This window comes from Mirounga angustirostris, unplaced genomic scaffold (genome assembly GCF_029215605.1).
Source record: "Mirounga angustirostris isolate CCGP_5_RB_7025 unplaced genomic scaffold, mMirAng1.0.hap1 SCAF_2, whole genome shotgun sequence".
In the NCBI taxonomy this organism is placed as follows: domain Eukaryota; kingdom Metazoa; phylum Chordata; class Mammalia; order Carnivora; family Phocidae; genus Mirounga; species Mirounga angustirostris.
In genome coordinates, this window is record NW_026991710.1 from 55,196,054 (window position 1) to 55,217,335 (window position 21,282).

The 21,282-nt window shown below is 35.3% G+C and overlaps 1 protein-coding gene across 1 annotated transcript; it reads right to left on the reverse strand.

Moving 5' to 3' along the window:
• Positions 1–551: 551 nt before the first annotated feature.
• Positions 552–19,069, reverse strand: LOC123848930 (transmembrane protease serine 11B-like). The gene is given in 12 exon segments (XM_045881789.1): positions 552–713; positions 1,357–1,499; positions 1,854–2,113; positions 4,038–4,212; positions 5,020–5,058; positions 6,707–6,867; positions 7,668–7,735; positions 7,816–7,931; positions 14,490–14,608; positions 17,305–17,311; positions 17,954–18,065; positions 19,019–19,069. Coding segments are annotated over 12 exon segments (1,413 nt in total).
• Between the last annotated feature and the right edge of the window lie 2,213 nt (positions 19,070–21,282).

Here is a 21,282-nt window from a genome sequence, read left to right on the forward strand (position 1 = left end):
CACTCCAAGATCATATGATTATACAAGGTACACAAACTATCTCACATATAAATAAAAAATGAATGTATATTATTTCTTTATCTGACATATTCCAGTTTAACAAAGTGTAATTATAATTTATAGAATGAAAAATAATTTATTTGGTAGACCCAGCATGTATGTTCTCATACTAACAAAATGTGTATTTTGTTAAATTCTGAAAAATAAGTTAAGGTAAATTCTGAATATAATGGTAAGATAAATCAGAACTAGACTATAACTTGGCTAATTGAATTTAAATTTTAAAAATTCCAAAAAAAAGAACTAGGCTATTAATAAAAATATTTTGGCCATCTTTTCTTTTTTTCCTTCCTGTTTCTTATATTATTTGAATAGATAAATAAATTAATGGATAGATAGTGTTTTAGATATAATAAAATATTGATAAAGACCTTTATGTATTTGAATGTAAGAAAAAGATTTGTATCAACAATCAAAAGAGAAAGACTTGAAGCAACAGATAAGAATACCCTGCAGTTGTCTTTATGTTCCATTCCAAAGTTACTTTTCTTTCAGAGTCCAGTCTTAGAAGTAATCCAATCACGATAAGCAGTCACTTGTGTATAAACACCTGGCTTATTCTTTTTAGCCCATCCATTACCCCAGCTTACTATTCCAACGAGGTGCCAGATATTTCTAGAGTCTGGGTAAGCTAGTGGTCCACCAGACTCATTCTAGAAGAAGATAGGAAAACATGTTTCTTGTCCTGTCAAAGAATTTCATTTTATTGCTTCTCTGGACTTACCGAAAGCCCCTGGGCACCGAAAATAGTCCACCCTCTTTTGGGCTCAGAACTGTGGAACTTGGGTTTATTCAAAACCCAGAGCAACTACAAACCAGAATATATTGCCTACAGCTGCCATATGTTGAATTGGGCAGAGTAGACTTTTTTAAAGAGTTCAGCCTTGACTATGGAGAAAATGATGTGGCTGTTGCATAATGAAGTCTGAGGAATGGGGGACGTGTGCACATGCTAGACCTCCTGCTGCATCTCTGGATAAGGAAGGGGCACCATTCTACTGTGCTGATTGCCCAAAAAACAGGGCCAAATTTATTTTATTATCAAGTAAGTGTTGTCCTTGGTATGTATTCCTAGACTGAAAACTCCATGAGAATAGGGATTTTGTTCACCAGTGCATTCCCAGCATCTAGCCTGGTGTCTGATACATAACTGGGATCAATAAATATCCATTATGTGTATCAAAATAAGCTACTCTATGGAAATCATTAACACACACACAAAAATTTGTGTTGATAAAAATTTCCATTTAATTGGTACTTTGGGATAAAATGATTTGATAATGTGTCTACACATACCTGACAAGCATCAGCTTTTCCCGACATAAATCCAGCACATAGCATTTTATCAGTCACTGTGCCAGATAATGCATGTGGAGCATTGCAAACTTTGTTGTCGATAATCTTCAGAGAGGCTTGCTGAAGTATCACTGGAAGGGGACCTAAAGGCAATAAATTCTGTTTATTATGGGAATCTTAACCTTGATTGTTGAGACAAAGAACATCTATAGAATAAAGTAGATTTTTTTTGGTCAGCAAGAGCCAGGCCAGTCCCAGCATAGATTGGTCCCTTTCTGGTGTTTACTGTAGCTGGCTGTCTCACACATAATTTCAACTTTTCCAATTCTTATTCCCAGAGGTATTTTAGAAATTGAAGACAATTTGGCCCCTCCACTTGGTTTTCTTTTTGGTATATTTACTGGCTAATTCCATGAGAGAGTGATTGATTGATTATTTGATTGATTGTTTAAATAATTATTCCCATGAAGCTATTACCTTTCTACAGAAAAACTTACCATTCATATAAAGTGTTCCCCATCCTGTAACTACAACACTGGCATTTTCTGAGAACTTCATTTTGGCTTCAGGAAGACAAATCCTATGAACATACTTTGTAAAAGAGACTTCTTCAGCAAGCTGCACAAGGGCAATATCATTATAAACTCCAACCCTGCTATAATTTTCATGAAAAATAATGTTTTGGACTTTCTGTGTCATATATGGTTTATTTACTACAGTTCCAAAGTTGACAATCCAATCGTCTGAATTATTTTTCCTGAAAGACACAATTTAATTAAAATACATGCAGTTTTTGAGCAACAACAGTGCTCATAATGGTCATTACCTCATAACAGTAAGGCGTGGGGCTCCCAACCAACACTAGAAAACGCCAAATTTTTATTTTTAAAGGTGTCTTTGGCACTGAGATGTTGCAAATAAAATAGTGCTAAGAACTATTATAGCTGTCATATTTCTGCAAAATCCTCCTAGCTAGAGCCACTGATGTCTTCTGCTATTAAAACCCCACCCGGTTTTTGAGCATTTGACTTGGGTAGGAGTCATATGAGCATCCTCAGTGGATGGGACCCAGAATCACTTTCATTGCCAAACACCCCGGATTCCAAGCGCCTGTGGAAGGCTCTGGACATCTTTTTTTGTTTTTTCTGGACATCTTTATACATAAAAAAATTGTGACTTGCTCTTACCTAATCACCCTGTTATGTTTACCAAGTCAGTGCATTTTGGCTTCTAATATAAATTTTCTGATCATTTCTCTAGTTCTCCAATGAAACTCTTTCTCAATTTAGGACCTAACAACCTGTTTAACTTTTCTCACCTTCCCTCAAAATGTTAGGTGCTGTTTTTGTTTTTGTTTTGTTTTGTTTTTAATTTTCAAAACTTCATGTAGTGGTAACACTCTTCAATCCTTCCCCCATTCTAAAACCTTCAGTGACTCCCCACACTCAATGTGTTTCTTAAACTCTACTCCCTTAGAATCAATTCAGGCTCCATCTCCTGAGATTTATATTTAAAAGGTCTGGTGTGAGGCTTAAGGATCCACACTTTTAACAAGTCCCCTGGGTAGTCCCCTCTCAATGGACTACTTTTTGAAAATTGCTTCAAAGACAAATCCTGCAACCAGGCTTCGTAAAAGAGATTTTCTCAGAAAGTAAGCATCTTGTCAATTAGAAATGTGCCCAATCTATACATCAAATTTTCCCGAGTATATTTTCTAATGTTTCTTTTAACAAACCTTCAAATTGCTCTTTTTTGTTTGCTGTCTACAGAATACAATGTGTGTTTTTCCACCTAAACACATCTGAAGAAAGTGGTTTTCCAAATCCAAAATACATGTTGTTCTTTCCCATCTACCCACCTCATCAATCAAATCTTTTATCTTTAGGGTCCAGTTGAATCTTATATCTTCATCCCTCAGCTGGATATGCTCTCCTTCTTCATCAAATTTTCACAGAACTTACTGTCTTGTATATGTGGTATCTACTACACTATGCTAACACCTTTAATATATCACATTTAAATTTTTTCAGTTAGGTAGTAAACACCTGGAGGACAAGTTAAATAAGCACATAGTAACTGGAATCAGACATACCTGGTGTCGCATTCAACTTCTGTTAATTTAGTAGCTGTATGAACTTTGCCAAGTTATGTCACTTCTGAACCCTAATTTCCTCATCTTTAAATAGATTAAATTATACCTTCCATACGGATTTATTGTTATGATTAAATAAAATGATATAAATAAAACCCTTAATGTCAGGCCAAAGTAGCTATTTGGAAAACGTGAATTACTTCTATTCACCTTTTCCTCTTTGACAAATTTATTTTTTTTAAGATTTATTTATTAATTTTAGAGAGAGGGAGAGAGTGAATGTGCACAAACATGGTGGGGGGCGGGCAGAGGGAGAGGGAGAGAGAAATTTAAGCAGACTCCGTGCTGAGCTCCATCCCACCCTGAGACCACAACCTGAGCAGAAACCAAGAGTAGGATGCTCAACCAACTGTGCCACCCAGGTGCCATTCCTCTTTGACAAAATGCTTCTGCTGCCCTTCAGTTATGCAGGTAATTATAAATTTCATTTGACCTTGGTGAATGCTCACACATTTAGGTCAATCCCCACAGATGACCCAAAATAGGCCTGCACCCAGAATCCTACAGTTAGTCAGACTTTCACACTTACTCAGCAAAGCAGTGAGTTGCAGATAATAGCCATCGGCTGCTGATCAGAGATGCCCCACAATAGTGTTGACCTTTCCATTGCATGCTGGCTTACCATGGCCATGCCCCCACCAGGGCATTCTTCCCATTCACAATTTGGTTGCCTGATATGATACTGTTGGCCGATCTTCCACAACCTGAAGAAAGGATTTTTTTATATAAGAGCAGCTATCTTTGATTATGCTTTATAAGAAATACATCTTAAAACATTACTTGAAACCCTTCAGTGATTGTCCAGCAGCTACTAAGTAACGCTGTGTCTTTCCTGGAATGTACTGTGATCATGGTACCCGACTCCATCTTGGTTTGGGTGACTTACTTATCTTCTTTTTCACTCTCGATCATCTTTCAACTTTTATTTTATCTATTTGTTATAATTCTCATCTCTCCAAGTAGATTGCAAATTCCTTGAAGGTGGAGACTTTACTTCCTTATGTCTGTATCTTGCACAGAATATGAAATGCTATCTCTAAAGCCCCATGTGGATAATAGATACACCATAAGTGTCCATTGAGTGAATGAATGCATGGATGTATCTTGTGTGCAACATGATACTCTAAAGAAAATTCATTTAAAAGATACAGAACTATTTTTTATCTTATAATAAATGTATTTGATATAGCCTACTTTTATATTTTCTTATTATCTTAAGTTGTCTTTTTTCCCCTTCAATCTTTTTAACTTACTCAGTATGATATTTTTCACTCATGATTCCATTCTTTGAGATCAGTTTTCATTTCATACTTTGGACAACTCCTTACAAATGTTAAAATTCATAGGCTAGTGTTTTTCAAAAAGAAATTCCAGATATATATCTGGTATATCTAATAATTTTGAAAGGCTACTTAATGGATTTCCAAATGATATATTTCAAGACATTTTTTAGACTAATGATAAGGAAATATTTGTGAATGTGTTAAATTTATCATAGTTTCTAAACTTACAGTTGTTGGTAAGCATTTCAACATTAGCCTTGCTGATTTCTGAAATTAAAAAAAAAACATAAAATTAATAAAATATCATCAAGCAATTATCTTCAATCCAGGAATGAACATGCTAACTTTCCTAGCCCATTTACACCCAACATTTAATTATTCAGACTGGTTCACATATCAGTTATCAGTCCCTCTCCCTCCTACTTATTATACTTTGACCATCTCTCCACATCTCTACCAGGTAGTATAGGAAAGGGGAAAAAGAAATAAAAAACAAAGCTCTCAATTTTGTGATAGTTGCAGTAAAATATTTACTGAGGTGAGAAGCTGACATTCTCACTAAAAGAAGGACTGGGCATTAATTATCTTTGGATTTCTTTCCTTATGATAATTCTCATCTCTCTGAAATACTCAGAGTTATCTATAAAGAAAAAAAATTCTAATTACAATTTTATTTCATTGGGCCTATCTCTTTAGAGTCATCTCATTACTATGACTGAATTATGAAATTTTGTGAATTTAACTTAAATTCAAGTCTCTTTTCTATTGGGAAGAGACTTTATTCTTTATTTTTATTTTTATTATTATTACTATTTTTTAAAGATTCACCCATTTATTAGAGAGAGAAACCGTGCAAGCAGGGGGAAGGGCAGAGGGAGAGGGGGAGGATCTCAAGCCAACTCCCCACTGAGCATGGAGCCCCATGCAGAGCTTGATCTCATGACCCTGAGACCATGACCTAAGTGAAACCAAGAGTCAGATGCTTAACCTATTGAGCCACACAGGTGTCCCTGGGAAGAGACTTTAGAGAGAAAGAGAAAGAGTAGGGAACTACAAGAAGACCCACCAACAAGTGCTGACTAAACCCCTAAGACATAGAGGGGCAGCCTTCTTTCCCTACAGCTACCCACAGAGCAATTGTATTGTTCTTTTGAGGAGCTCTACCTCAAACTCACTTCTCATAAGTGGTCCATTGGTGACAGGTATTCTGAGGCAAAGGAGCTATAACTGACAGTTGTCAGCCTTGATAGCCTTCAAGGACACTAGGATCAACTCTCAATCTGGAAGAACCACAAAACTGGGCTCTGAACTACATGCTTATCACCTAACAGGTCTTTTAACAATCCAAATGAGAGTTTCAAGACCTTTGCAGGATCTTTAAGATCTTTACAGACTTCACTTTCTGTACTGGGTCAAAATCCTATCATTTTCTTCCCTTGTTTTCTAGGAAATTATTCCAGACAATTTTCTTCTTTGTTAGTATCACTTCCATTCTTCAACAAGAAGCAGTGAGAACTCCGTATCCCCAACTTCCTTCTTACCCAGCAGTCTCCACACTGAGTGATCAACTAAGCCCTAAACCTGTTTTCTATAATGAGATCCTCACAAGAGTAGAGGGAAGCAAGGAATAATGCTTCAGTTAGGGTCCTTCACCCCCCTTTTCATACATAAACATGAAGCCTTCCAAGTTCAAATGCATGCCCACACTTTAGCCCTCCTTCCTATCACTCTTCAAAGATTTTATGGCACTGCCCCTTTCATGTTAACTCATTGGTAGGAGTACGAGATGTTGAGAAGTATATTATTCTCCCAAAGCAAATTCCTGAAACTCCTGGTTTACTTTTTTTCTAGTACTTTTTTTTCCAAGTAGTCCAAAAACCTATGTAATAGAAAATAATGGAAATAAGTGAAATACCTATGAGTCTCATGGAAGTAGGGACTGCATTCCAGAATGCCATGTTGTCTTTCAGTATCTGATGTAAGATAACTTCAATTTCAGTCTTCATGTTATCCCTCTTTGCTGGAGGAAATTTGAATGTCAGCTGTAACTGTACACTTGAGCCATTGGGATCAGGACTAGAAACAACAGAAATGTTCTAGTGCTGTTTCTTGATTTTTGTAGACGTTTTGTGAACACATTGAATTTCCTATATTTTATTGTATTTCCTTTACATATATTAAAGAACAATACAGAGATATTGTCTCAGTACATATGAAGTGCAAGGGTCTCTGGATTTTTTGTTTTGTTTTGGAAGTTCAGAATTCCCCAAAATGGATATTGGCAATTACCAAAATACAAGTATCTTTTCCCTTTATCACTCATCCCCTGTGCTCCATGATACTCTCCTCCCTGCATCCCTCCTGACCACCACCATACTCAAGCATACTTCAAAGACCTATTTAGACAAATGTTATCTTAAATGACACTAAAATTCCCTTTGCTTCACAGTCATTATAGTGATAGTGATTACTAAAGACACCAAAAGATTATTTTAGGAAAGGTATGGACAGAAGGGTATGGATGGGAGAAGAGAAGGCTAGTAAGTTAGTAGCAAAACAATCAGATGGGACTCTGTTTTTCACAGTTACAATTATCTTTCATCATAGTAGTCAGTTAGGACTGGCTGCTACCAACAACCTTATAATTCCTCTTCAAGTGTGGTGATTACAGATTTGTACAGAACAGTTCCTACTCTGAACAGAAATTTGTTAATTGTAATGACAATTTATGGATCTTTCTTTCTTTCCTTCTTTTTTCCCCTTCTTTCCTTCTCTCTCTCTTTCTGTTTTTTCTATTGTTGTTATTTAAAACAATGGCTGATGTGACATATCATCTATCTCCCTCTCCATAAGATTCGGATTGAATTTGTACTTACAGAATTTTGGTGACCTGAGAGTTGATATATTCTTTATATATACTAGAATTTTGAAAAGCATTGGACATCTGTCAAGAGAAAAAAACAAAGTAGCTACCATATCTGTTTCAATCAAATTCATTATGAAATTATTAACTCTTTGACTTACTTTAGTCTCTATATTTTTGCTCAGATCTGTGCTGGCTTGTGAAGCTCCATTTTCACAACTATCATTGTATGTAATTCCAGAAATATGAAAATCACCTTGGTAATAGAAAATCTTTCCTGTGAAACAAAGAAATACTCAAAGAATTTTAAAATAACAAGTAGCCTCAAGTCCCTCCATATCTTTCTCTCAAAATGAACATTTGACCCAGATTTTTAAGTAATCAGAGGGAGGGAGAAAGGAAGATGAAAGCAATGAAAGGTAGTGAATATCCACTCATTCTGGAAATGGCAACTACCCAGCATTCATGAAGTGATCCTCTTCCTTTCTTCATATGATAACAGATGTCACTGCCCCACTGAAGCCAGGTATATCCTCAGCATCCATCTCAAAACATTAATCCAGGCAGCCGCTAAAATCCACCTTAGTGTGCACTAGAGATGAAACCTCTTTTTCATATGTAATCTAAATTCTTAGCCTAGTGATTACCTAATTACTCTTTCTAAGCACTTCTGATACAGGAAACATTACAAACATTCCCCTTCACTTTCTGGATGATCTACATCCTCTTATAAATTTTCTTCTGCCTCATTCCCTATCAGCCTGCTTTGTACTTCTTGTAGTAATTCCTTGAGGAATGCCCACTGCCTTTTCACTTCCCTCCAGCACCCTCCAGTGGTGTCTGGTGTTTGGTGAGCATCACAAGGTCTCACATTCCCCATTTCTTCCTGTCCCCAAATGTAAACTGCTTCGTCTAATATACTGGGCCACTGTAATTTAAAACAAGACAAGCTTAGAGGTAGTTCTTCCACATGCATGTACTTTTAAAAATAGGAATTAGCCATTTGCAATGACGTGGATGGAACTAAAGGGTATTATGCTAAGTGAAATAAGTCAATCAGAGAAAGACAATTATCATATGATCTCACTCTTACATGGAATTTAAGAAACAAAACAGAGGATCTTAGGGGAAGAGAGTAAAAAATAAAACAAGATGAAAACAGAGAGGGAGACAAACCATAAGAGACTCTAATCATAGGAAACAAACTGAGGGTTGCTGGAGGGGAGGGGGGTAGAAGAATGGGGTAACTGGGTGATGGCCATTAAGGAGGGCAGGTGATGTAATGAGCACTGGGTATTATACAAGACTGATTAATTACAGACCTGTACCTCTGAAACCAATAACACATTATATGTTAATTAAATGAATTAAAATAAAAATTTTTTAAAAATAAAATAAATGAAAATAGGAACTAATATGAAATAGTACCCTGTTTTGGTTAAGCAATTAGCCATTCATATATTTTGAGAACAATTGTGCTTTTGATTCATCTTAAAAAGTACCACAGAGTCTCTAAGGAATGCTAATAATAGACTGAAAAATGTGATCTCTGAGCTAAAATAATTCATTATCCTGGAAGTCAAGAATATCATTTCAATCTAAAATAAAAACTAGTTTCCCATCTTCCAATGGTCTCCTATATTTTTCCTTATGGCAACTGGTATATATGAAAAGCAAATGCTAGGTTCTATCTAATAAGTTACCTAAGGTCATTCTGAAAGAATAATGCATATGAGGTTAGAGGAACTAGTTTAAACGCTGCCACCAATTGGCTATGCCATGTTGGTATATCACTTTAGCCTTCTGCAATTTTTTTCACTAATCACAAAGACTAAATTGCAAAAATAAAGATCTTCTTTCTTATCATTTCATGTTTTTGATCTGTGAAGTCTATCATCAAATAGAAGAGCAAACAACTAAAATCTGCTAATTTTGTGTTACATCTAGTATGCTGAACTTGGGTATATATAGGTAGGCAGATTTTTTTTTTAGGAAACTATCTTATTTTATTTTTTATGCAGATTTTATTTATTTATTTGAGAGAGAGGGAGAGTGTGAGAGAGAGAACACAAGCAAGAGGGAGGGGCAGAGGGACAGGGAGAAGCAGGGACTTGATCCTAGGACCCTGGGATCAGGACCTGAGCTAACGGCAGACACTTAACCATCTGAACCACCCAGGCATTCCAGGTAGGCAGATTAATTTGTCAAAAGTCATATCTGTCATGTCCATATTTAAAGAAACCATGATGTTTAGATATCTGACTCTAGTTATATTACTGGAAAATTAGATTGATTTGAGGTGCGATTTTTAAGTTTATTTTCCCTTGATTATTTTTATGAACTGAATTGTCCCCTTAGAATTCATATATTGAAGCCCAAACCCCTATGTGACTATATTTAGAGACATGGCCTTTAACAAGGTAATTAAGGTTAAATCAGATCATAAATCAGGTCATAGAATTAAATCAGAAACCAATAGGACTGGTAGCCTTATAGGAAGGGACATAAGAGACTGAGGCTTCCTTCTCTCTCCCATAAATTATACCCCTCCAACCCCATATGTCACAGAAAAAAAGGCCATGTGAGGCTATAGTGACCCTGCTGGCATGCTGATCTTGGACTTCTAGCCTCCCAAACTGTGAGAAAATAAATATTTGTTGTTTAAGACACCTAGTCTGTGGTATTCTGTTATGGCAGCTTGAGCTGAATAATACAATTATTTAGATAAATTGAATGGGAATCTATCTGTACCCTACACTGTGGTCTTTAAAATCATAATCAGTTTTACAGACATAGCAGTGATCAGTCCACATACATAGTAATCTGTCCACATCCCAAAGTTTATAATAAAATCTATCTTAAGATAGAAATATATTTTATTACCTCATAAAACATTGCTTTAGACCCAAGGATTGCAACACCATCTATGTATTAGAATAACTACAGAGCTTCTAAAAGGCATACATGGGCGGGTCTTACCCCAGTTCCACTGAAACAGAAAACCTAAGGGATGACACTTCTTTAGAAGAGCTCCACAGGTGATTCTGAGAGAAAGCAAGGGTTTAGCTCTGCTAGATAAACTATCTGAAGGATTTTGCAATTGTTTGTAAATGTCTGTGTAAGCTTTTGGAAATAGTTTTGTTAAATAAAATAGTTAAGAAAGAGCTGAACCAGTCATTCTAGAATAATGATCCTTGTAGAATATTAATCTCTGAGTTAATCCAAGAAGTAGAAACTCAAAAATAATGTCTTAAAAACAATAGATATATTCAGACAGAGAAACTAATTTCATACCACTTGAATGAGAGATTACTCTAGGTGTCATCCAACTCAAGTTGCCCTTAGTATTATTAACAAAGACTGATTTCATTCCTAAGTCAGAATCCTAGAGCAAACCCATCTTTCAGGCTGACTCCAGACGACCTTTACAACAGAGTTTTGAGTGCATATTTTTACTCCACAAGGAGCCCAGTTCAAATAACTTAATTTCAGGTAATATAAGCCCACCTAGCCTTGTATTTGAAATTGTACGTGGTTGACCATGTAGAGAAAGTCAAGGGCAAATTCTCATCCCACACATGTCCTGCTTGAGCAAGGATGTCTGCAGTTCTCCCTTTTGTACCACTCCGGTCCATGAATGCATTGTTTATCCAGAAGAAGGGACCTATTAAAATACAAATTATATTTTGGAAGGATAGCTAATTAAGCTACTGGGCTTCTTCATGATGCTTGATTTGGTAAACTTGGAGCAAATTTCCTTAAAGGGAAATTATGTAATGGATGTTATTTTTTAATGAGTAGAATCAAACAGAGGACAGAAGGATCCAGACTATAGAGAGTTCAGGGACAGACATGGCAGGCAAGAGATTGGACTGTAAGCATACATTACCCTTCTGAAGGAAAAGTTTTGAAATTTGAGACCAAGATGGTTAGAGAAAACATAGGACACTTGGGTGGCTCAGTTGGTTAAGTGCCTAACTCTTGGTTTCAGCTCAGGTCATGATCTCATGGGTGGTGAGATGAAGCCCTACTTAAGGCTCTGTGCTCAGCAGGGAGTCTTCTTGAAGATTCTCTCCCTCTGTCCCTCCCCCTACTTGCTCTCTCTCTCAAATAAATAAATCTTTAAAAAAAAAAAAGATGGTTAGAGAAAACAAAGGAGAGACCAGGTTGAAGGAAAAGCTGGAATTGTCACAGTATTAGGAAAATCATCCTACACTTCATTATTGTATAGAGTAATATATTTCAGAGGAATAAAACAGAAAAACTTATGATAAAGTAGAATAATACACTTGAATGTTAAGGTCTGGGTTTATGCTCATCTATGACACTGAGGGCTGTGAATTGTGTAGGACTGTTGAATCACAGACCTGTACCTCTGAAACAAATAATACATTATATGTTAAAAAAAAAGAAGAAGATAGTAGGAAGGGAAAAATGAAGGTGGGGAATAGGAGGGGGAGATGAACCATGAGAGACTATGGACTCTGAGAAACAAACTGAGAGTTCTAGATGGGAGGGGGTGAGGGGTTGGGTTAACCTGGTGATGGGTATTAAAGAGAGCACGTAGTAAATGGAGTACTGGGTGTTACATGCAAACAACGAATCATGGAACACTAAATCAAAAACTAATGATGTAATGTATGGGGATTAACATAACATAATAAAATAAAATTTTTTAAAAATGTAAAAAAAAGCCTATAATAATAAGCACTTGACTTTTCTCAATCTTGATTTTTTGCATGTGAAAATAAAGATAGTAGTAAAACCTACCCTCTCTAGCTCAAAGGATTATTGTGAGGATCAAGTGGAATAATGGAAGTCCAATTTCTTTGAAAACACTAAATAGCTACACAAATTTAAGATTTTATTTTCCTGAAAGGTAAAAAAAAAATTGGAAAACCAAGCTTTCTGAAAATAGTGTTAACAAAAATTTTAAAAATAAGATCAAATTTATATAAATATACAGTCACTTCTACTATCTACTATTAGATGAGACATTTGTGTGGATGAAAGACCTCAATGTGAGACAGGAATCCATCAAAATCCTCTTTGACCTTAGCTGCAGCAACTTCTTGCTAGACATGTCTTCAAAGGCAAGGGAAACAAAAGCAAACATGAACTATTGGGACCTCATCGAGAGAAAAAGCTTTTGCATAGCAAAGGAAACAGTCAACAAAACTAAAAGACAACCTACGGAATGGGAGAAGATATTTGCAAATGTCTTATCAGATAAAGGGCTAATATCCAAAATCTATAAAGAATTTATCAAACTCAACACCCAAAAACCAGAAAATCCAGTCAAGAAAAGGGCAGAAGGCATGAACAGACATTTCTCCAAAGAAGACATACAAATGGCCAACAGACACATGAAAAAATGCTCAACATCACTCAGCATCAGAGAAATACAAATCAAAATTACAATAAGATACCACCTCATAGTGGTCAGAATGGCTAAAATTAACAACTCAGGAAACAACAGATGTTGGCAAATGCAGAGAAAGGGGAATCCTCTTACACTGTTGGTGGGAATGCAAACTGGTGCAGCCACTCTGGAAGAAAGTATGCAAGTTCTTCAAAAAGTTAAAAATAGAGCTACCCTACAACCCAGCAATTGTACCATTAGGTATTTATCCAAAGGATACAAACATAGTGATTTGTAGGGACACATGAACCCCAAAGTTTATAGCAGCAATGTGCACAATAGCCAAAATATGGAAAGAGCCCAGATGTCCATCAATCAATGAATACATAAAGAAGAGGTGGTATATATATGAGGGAATATGACTCAGTCATCAAAAAGAATGAAATCTTGCCATTTGCAATGACATGGATGGAAGTAGAGGGTATTACCTTAAGAGAAATAAGTCAGTCAGAGAAAGACAAATATCAAAGATTTCACTCATATGTGCAATTTAAAAAATAAAACAGATGAATATAGGGGAAGGAAAGAAAAAATAAGACAAAAACAGAGAGAGAGACGAAACATGAGTCTCTTAACTATAGGAAACAAACTGAGGGTTACTGGAGAGGAGGTGGGTGGGGGGATGGGATAACAGGGTGATAGGCATTAAGGAGGGCACTTGATGTAATGAGCACTGGGTGTAATATGCAACTGATGAATCACTAAATTATCTCTGAAACTAATAATACACTGTATGTTAATTAAATTGAATTAAATTTTTAAGAAAAGATGAGACATTTGTGGATTACCCGTTGCTATTTAGCAATTATATCTTAACAACCAGAATTGAGGGGCACCTGGGTGGCTCAGTCGTTAAGCGTCTGCCTTTGGCTCAGGTCATGATCCCAGAGTCCTGGGACCGAGCCCCACATCGGGCTCCCTGCTCGGCAGGAGGCCTGCTTCTCCTTTCCTGGTCCCCCGCTTGTGTTCCCTCTCTGGCTGTCTCTCTCTCTGTGTCAAGTAAATAAAATCTTTAAAAAAAAATAAACCAACCAGAATTGAGCCAGTAAGAGTAGGAGTTTCCAAATTTTAAGGTACATTTACTAAAAGATATAACAATTCAACTACTAACCTACTGCATAAGCTCCTTTATTGACAATGCATTTGGGCCTCAAAATACTGAACTTTTCAGTCTTGCCCATCCTCTCATTGTTGGTAATATAAGTTACAGAGTGGCTCAAGGAGGCATTTGATTCAAAAAAATATATAAACTTTGGTATTAAATAATAGAAAATTGTTATGTTGAAATAACATAGTAAATAGATGAGAAAATTTCCATGAAGAAATTTAATATTCATGTTGTTTCTTATCAATATCTAAAAATAAAAGGAGATTTAGTAGTAGGGATGAAAGTGAAAAATAGATAATACTGACCAACTGCCAGAAAATGAACAAGGAGACCAACAGTTACTCCCAAGATGGTTGTCACTCCAAGAAAAATAAGGATCACCATCCATACTGGCCAAGATCTTCTCTGGGAGGATATGCCATACCTATGAAAGGAAAAAAAAATGGATCAAATCAGATGATAGACATTCTAAATGTACCTGGCTCTCCTTCAACTCATTCAACATAATTTATAATTTGTGATTAGGTCCCTATGTTAGCATGAAACATAGAAGCCTTAAACATCTCAAAGAGGATAGACCCTAATGCTCATTCATTAAACAAATCATATTTAAGTGCTGTGTTAGCTTCCGGGAATATAGCAGTGAGCAAGATTCACATGGTTTCTCTGAAGAGAAATCGATTTGCTCTTTTTATTTATCTAAAGCAGGTTATAAAACACTAGTTGTGGTCTAATTGTATTTTTGACTATAGTCATATCATGTACATGGACATATATAGATTTATAAACAAATATATAATATTAACGATTTATAAGTTTTAATTAAATGTGGAAGGAAATATCATGATACCAACTGCAGTTATCCCATGTTATGAGATTATAGGTAGATTTTTTTCTTTTTTGTTTACTTTTTTCTTAACTATATTTTCTGATGTTTCTACTATAAATATGGATTATTTGTATCACATAAATTAAGAGACAAGTAAGTTTCATCGTTAAAGCCGATCAATTAGATGACAAATAATCAGAAAATATAGTGACTTGGCATCATCCAAATGGAGTGGTCTAGGGTTACAATTAGGTCTTATGGCTACCCTCGGTCTAATCTATATATATAAAATTTGGACACTAGTTATCTATCCTGCATATTTTGAAGGACATGATGTCATGAGATTGCTGATTTCGAGGAAGAGCTATAACAAATACACAAAATTCTGATTTCAGGGGTGCCTGGGTGGCTCAGTCAGTTAAGCGGCTGCCTTAGGTTCAGATCATGATACCAGGGTCCTGGGAACAAGCCCCACATTGGGCTCTCTGCTCAGTGGGGAGCCTGCTTCTCCCGCTCCCTCTACCCCTCCTCCCCTGCTCATGCTCATTCTCTCTCTCTCTCTCTCAAATAAATAAATAAAATCTTAAAAAAAAATCTGATTTCAAATTTAAAAATAGCCTTAGCTATTTCTTCAATCTTCCATATTCTGCATCATCCTAAACAGAACTTGTAAAACAGAGGAGTTTGTAATCAGGGGATATATTTGGCACATTAGATATTCCCTATGAATATGAGAATCTTTTCATTTTGATCCCTCTAAGACCAATTTATTTTTAGGTAGAGAAGTTCCTTTAAAAAACAAATATTACCTTATGACACAACTGTGTAACTCCACCTGCTCTCTGCTCTGTTCTCTATTCTTAATCCTACCTCTTTATACCACTTTGATGACTTGTTAATTAGTGTTTCCCAGGACCAAAATTATTTGTCAAAGCTCTTCAAAGAAAGTCCTTATTTCAGATGCATTCTATGTATGTTTCCATACTGGAATCCTGCTGTTTAATCTCATCCTCAGAGCAAAAATCTTTTCAGGTATTGTGTTTCTTACACTAGGTGAATGACACTTTAAAAGGAGTATGCAATTAAGGTAATTAATAGCTATTTAGAACCTTATGACTATCTGATAATAAGTCTCTTCTAATAACTAGAAATGTTTACTGTGATATTGAGGTCTCAAATTTTTTTGGATTAGCCAGTTGTAACTTAGTCTGGTAGCTTAGTCTTTCTGAGACATGCAAATTAATTTGAGGGACTTTAACATTATGTAGCCTGAATAGGGCGCCTGGGTGGCTCAGTTGGTTAAGCGACTGCCTTCGGCTCAGGTCATGATCCTGGAGTCCCGGGATCGAGTCCCGCATCGGGCTCCCTGCTCGGCAGGGAGTCTGCTTCTCCCTCTCCCACTCCCCGTTTGTGTTCCCTCTCTCGCTGTGTCTTTCTCTGTCAAATAAATAAATAAAATCTTTATGTAGCCTGAATAGTGACTCTAAAGTAGCTGAAATGGTTTCTATACAAGTAATCAACACATTACAGTTTATAAAATATATTTCACTGAAAGTTCCTTTTAGAAGCTCTGGGAAGTGCTAGAGAATACATTTTGTTGACTATAGCACTGATGGTTTTTTTCCCTTCATTATGGATTTCTTCCTATCATGAACAATTAAGGAGGTACTTTTATATCTAAAACATCACAGCAGTTTATATTTTATTCACCCCTTCCTCTAGTAAATGTGATGCATGGACTCGAGGAATTGATTATATTTTTGAATAATAGCTGAAATTATTTAAATGATGTTCTAAATATTTAAAAAGTTCCATTCCTGAAACAATTTACTTTCTCATTTACCAAATTAATTTTGGCCTTTTTTAAAAAAAAAGAAACAGAAATCTGCATTCCAGAATGAACTCATTTAACAAAGAAAACAGGTTAAAAATTAATCTTCAATGAATTTAATCAACTCCATATACTTAATTAAACTATAACTGCCTCATTTTTGTATTGAATCTAATTCAAATAAGGTCTTATCACTATTCTGGCATAATCAAACATTCCCCTTAATCAAATTACAATAATAATGTCAATAAAAATAATGGTAACTGCATGATTCACAATTTTAAAGCATCAATCTCACTATAATTTATCCCCACAGTCCATACCAGGTATTATTTCCTAGATTAGATTTTCTTATAACCACCTTCTGATATTGCATTAGCAGTTAACCTACAAAGCATTACAATAATTGTAATTTTCATTTATTAGAATTTAATTTACAGACCATTTGAATTAGATGTACCTGAATTCTGTTACACAGTGAAGAGTATTAAAGCTAGATTCCAGTGCAAAATTCCCCAAATTTTATAAAGAAAACCCTTTTTTTCCCATAGAAGACTTTAAGTCATTAGGGAAAGAGTCGTGAATAAGGAACAGAGAAATTAATGATCAAATGAGTTGAATGGCTTCCACTTTTAACTTTCCCCTGGAATTCTGGAAAAGCAGAGAGCCTACAGAGGGAATTCATTTGAACATCTATGAAGTTTTGAGGACCCTCTGCAGTCTGCCAGCTGCCAATTCAGGACCTGGATTATAAGGACATTATTCCAAAAATCTATAATGGAATTTATATTTTTATTTTCAAGAAAACATTTTCATATTAGAAAATATTATTTCAATTACATTGCTAGAGAACAAAAATGGTAGTGTTCTTATAAAAAAAAAAGTAAGCAAAATTTTGTTGGAATTGGATTCTTTTTTTCCAACTTCCTGAAACTTTCCCAGAGACTTTTCAGAGCCTTTGGACCTCAGATACAATAGCATGTTTTTTAGCAGTGTACAGAAATAAAAATATAAATTATAGAAAGCAAGCAGTTAATAAAAAGCTAGAAGATATTCTAAGAACTTGCTAGGTTTTGTAGACTTAATTTCCCAAATAAAATCCCATTTACCTGTACATAATATTCTGATTGCTGTGATGTTGTCAGGGACAATGATGGTGATGATGATGATGATGGTGGTGACAATGATAGAGATAATTAAAATAAGGGCCTTCTGATGTAGCTTTTAAGGAGATCAGTATTTCCCAGGTTTATGTGATACATCCAGTGTTGATTGGTTTGTTTTTATGGGCTGGGTGAAATGTAGAGAACAAATATAATGAAACTTGTCTGACTAGTATTAATGACTACTATATTTCTATGGTTTCAATATAGGAGTCATCAAGGGAATCATAAACTTCCTTGACTTGGCTATTTTAAAAAAAATAATAGCCTACTCCTAGATTGGTCACCTAGAAGGTATACCCAGGAAACAGTTTTGTGGTAAACTGGGATAATCCTAACTTTGTGTTTAACCAGTTCCATTATACCGGCTTCTTCTTTCTCAGTTGACATCAGCTATAGGCAGAAGTTTCTGACAAATGGTTTTTCACAAGGTATCAATTTTAATATAACTAATATTGCCATCATTCTGATGTAAATAAAATTGTATTTCATTGTGATTTACATTTAAATTTCCCTAATTACCAGTGAGAATAATTATCATTCTGATTCTAGGTTTCCTCTTCTGAGAATTCTGTTCATATATCTAGCTTATTTTTTTCTATTAGGTTATTTATCTTTTTTTCTTATGGATATATGTGAGTTTTCTATATATACTGGATATTGCAATTCCATCCTAACAAGAAGTATAAAGCTTAACAGACTATGAAATCAGCAACTCTTTTTTTGGATCCATAACAGAGGGGAGAACACAGAGCAAACAACTGCCCCAAATACTGGAGAGATAGACAAGAGAATACAGTTAATACAGTGAGTCAAGACTCACTGTATTCTTAAGTCTTAACTGAGTCAAGACTCAAGAACAGAAACCATCAGAGCAGAACCAGTGTCAGGAAAGGAAAACCTAAAGTGTTATTGATAAACTGCTGGAGATTTGGTACGGATAACTCTGAGAGTTAAAAACTCCAGAGGGACCCAGTCATAGGGGGAAGCCCAAAGTATTGTGAGACTTACCTCCAGAAATTCAACCAGATTCCCACAGTAAATATTGAAGGAAAAGTCCATTTGGGTTTCTGGCAGGGAGACAGAAAAGGGAACATTTTGAAATATTCCAGAGCACTCTCTTCTCTTAACAAGGCCTGCCCTAGGAGACAACTAGTTAATCAAAGCCTAACATTCTAGGGTATTAACAGAACCTAACTGACCTGGGAAAGGGAAATACCCAACCTCAGGTCATTCTCCCATCCTGAGAACAGGGGGTAAAAAAACTGAGAAACACTTGTGAAGTTCATAGTCTAGAGGCATAGACTCACTAAAAGAGTAGACTTAATCATCAGACTATAGAACACTCCTTCTCCCTACACCTTACCACCACGTTACTAAAGGCCTGTTTATAGTAGTTCTGTTTACCTAGTACATCACGCCCAGCTATCAGGGACAATTTGCAAGACATACCAAAGGGCAAAAAAACAAAAGAAAAAAAAAAACCCTCAATTTGGAGAGACAGAGCAAGCATCAGAACCAGACATGGCAGGGATGTTGGAATTATTACACCAGGAATTTAAAACAACTATGATTGATATGCTGACAGCTTTAATGGATAAAGTAGACAGCATGCAAGAATAGATGGGAAATGTAAGTAGAGAGATGGAAATACTACAAAAGAACCAAAATGCTACAGATTAAAAAAAAACAAACAAAAAAACCCCCTCAATAACACTGTAACAGAAATGAAGAATGTCTTTGAAGGGACATAACAACACTTAATGTGTATGTACCTAACTATAGTGTCAAACCACATGAGGCAAAAAGCGATAGAACTGCAAGGAAAAATAGATGAGTCTGTCACCATAGTTGGAGACATACATAGAGACACATCTGTATCAGAATTGGACAGATGCAGCAGGTGGAAAATCAGTAAGAACATAGTTGAATTTAACACCATCAATCATCTGAATATAATTGATATCTATAGACTACTTCATCCAACAATAGAATACAAATTCTTCTCAAGATCACATGGAATTTTCATCAAGAGAGACTACATTCTGGATCACAAAATACACTTTGACAAATTTAAAAGAATAGAAATCATACATTGTCGGCTCTCATGCCACAGTGAAATTAAATTAGAAATAGCAATAACAGAAAGATACCTGGAAATCCCAACTTATGTGGAGGTTAAATAACATGCTTCTAAATAACATCAGTCATTTGAGAGAACTCTCAAGAGAAATTTTAAGATATTTTGAACTAAATGAAAACAAAAATACAACTTATCAAAATTTGGGGGATGCAGTGAATAGAAGGAAATTTATAGCATTGAATGCATATACAGTTGACCCTTGAACAACAAGGGGCTTAGGGGTGTTGACTCCCCTGTGGAGTTGAAAATGTGCATATAACTTGAACCCCCAAAACTTAACTACTAATAGCCTAATGTTGACTGGAAGCCTTACTGAGAACATAAACATTTAATACATATTTGGTATGTTATCTATATTACATACCATGTTCCTACAATAAAGTAAGCTAGAGAAAAAAATATTATTATTAAGAAAATTTTAAGGAAGAGAATATACATTTACACTACTGTAAAAAATCTGTAAGTGGACCTGTGCAATTCAAACCTGTGGTTGTTCAAGGATCAACTGTATTTGATTTTTCTGTCCTATTGTAAATGGTATTATTCTTTAAATTTCATGTTATACATGTTGCTGGCATATAGAAATAAAATTGATTTTTGTATATTGACCTTCTTTCCAGAAAACTTATTTGATTTATTTTTTTTAATTTGAACATTCTTTTGAATATTTATCATATACCTACATCATCAAGTCATCTGCAAATAAGAATAGAATTACTACCTCTTTTCCATTGCTTACATTTTTTATTTTGTTTTGGTTGATTGTTGACTGATTCATTGTTTCAGCCTTGTGTCCTAGAATGCTAGTACATTGCTGAAAAAAAATGACGATAGCAGGCATCCTTTGTTCTCAATTTCAGGGAGAGGTTTTCAGTGTTTCAATAGGATGTTTGCTGTCACTTTATCAGATTAAGGAAGTTATCTTCTGTTTTTAGTTTGATGTATTTTATAATAAAGGAACTTTGAATTTGATCAAATGCTTTTTTGGCATAATTGAGATAAATCATACCTCTTTTCTACCTTTATTTTGATCAATGTTGTAAGTCACATTGATTGATATTTAAATATTGAACCAACTCTGTATTTCTGGAATAATCGCAACTTGATGGTAATTTATTATACATTTTATGTA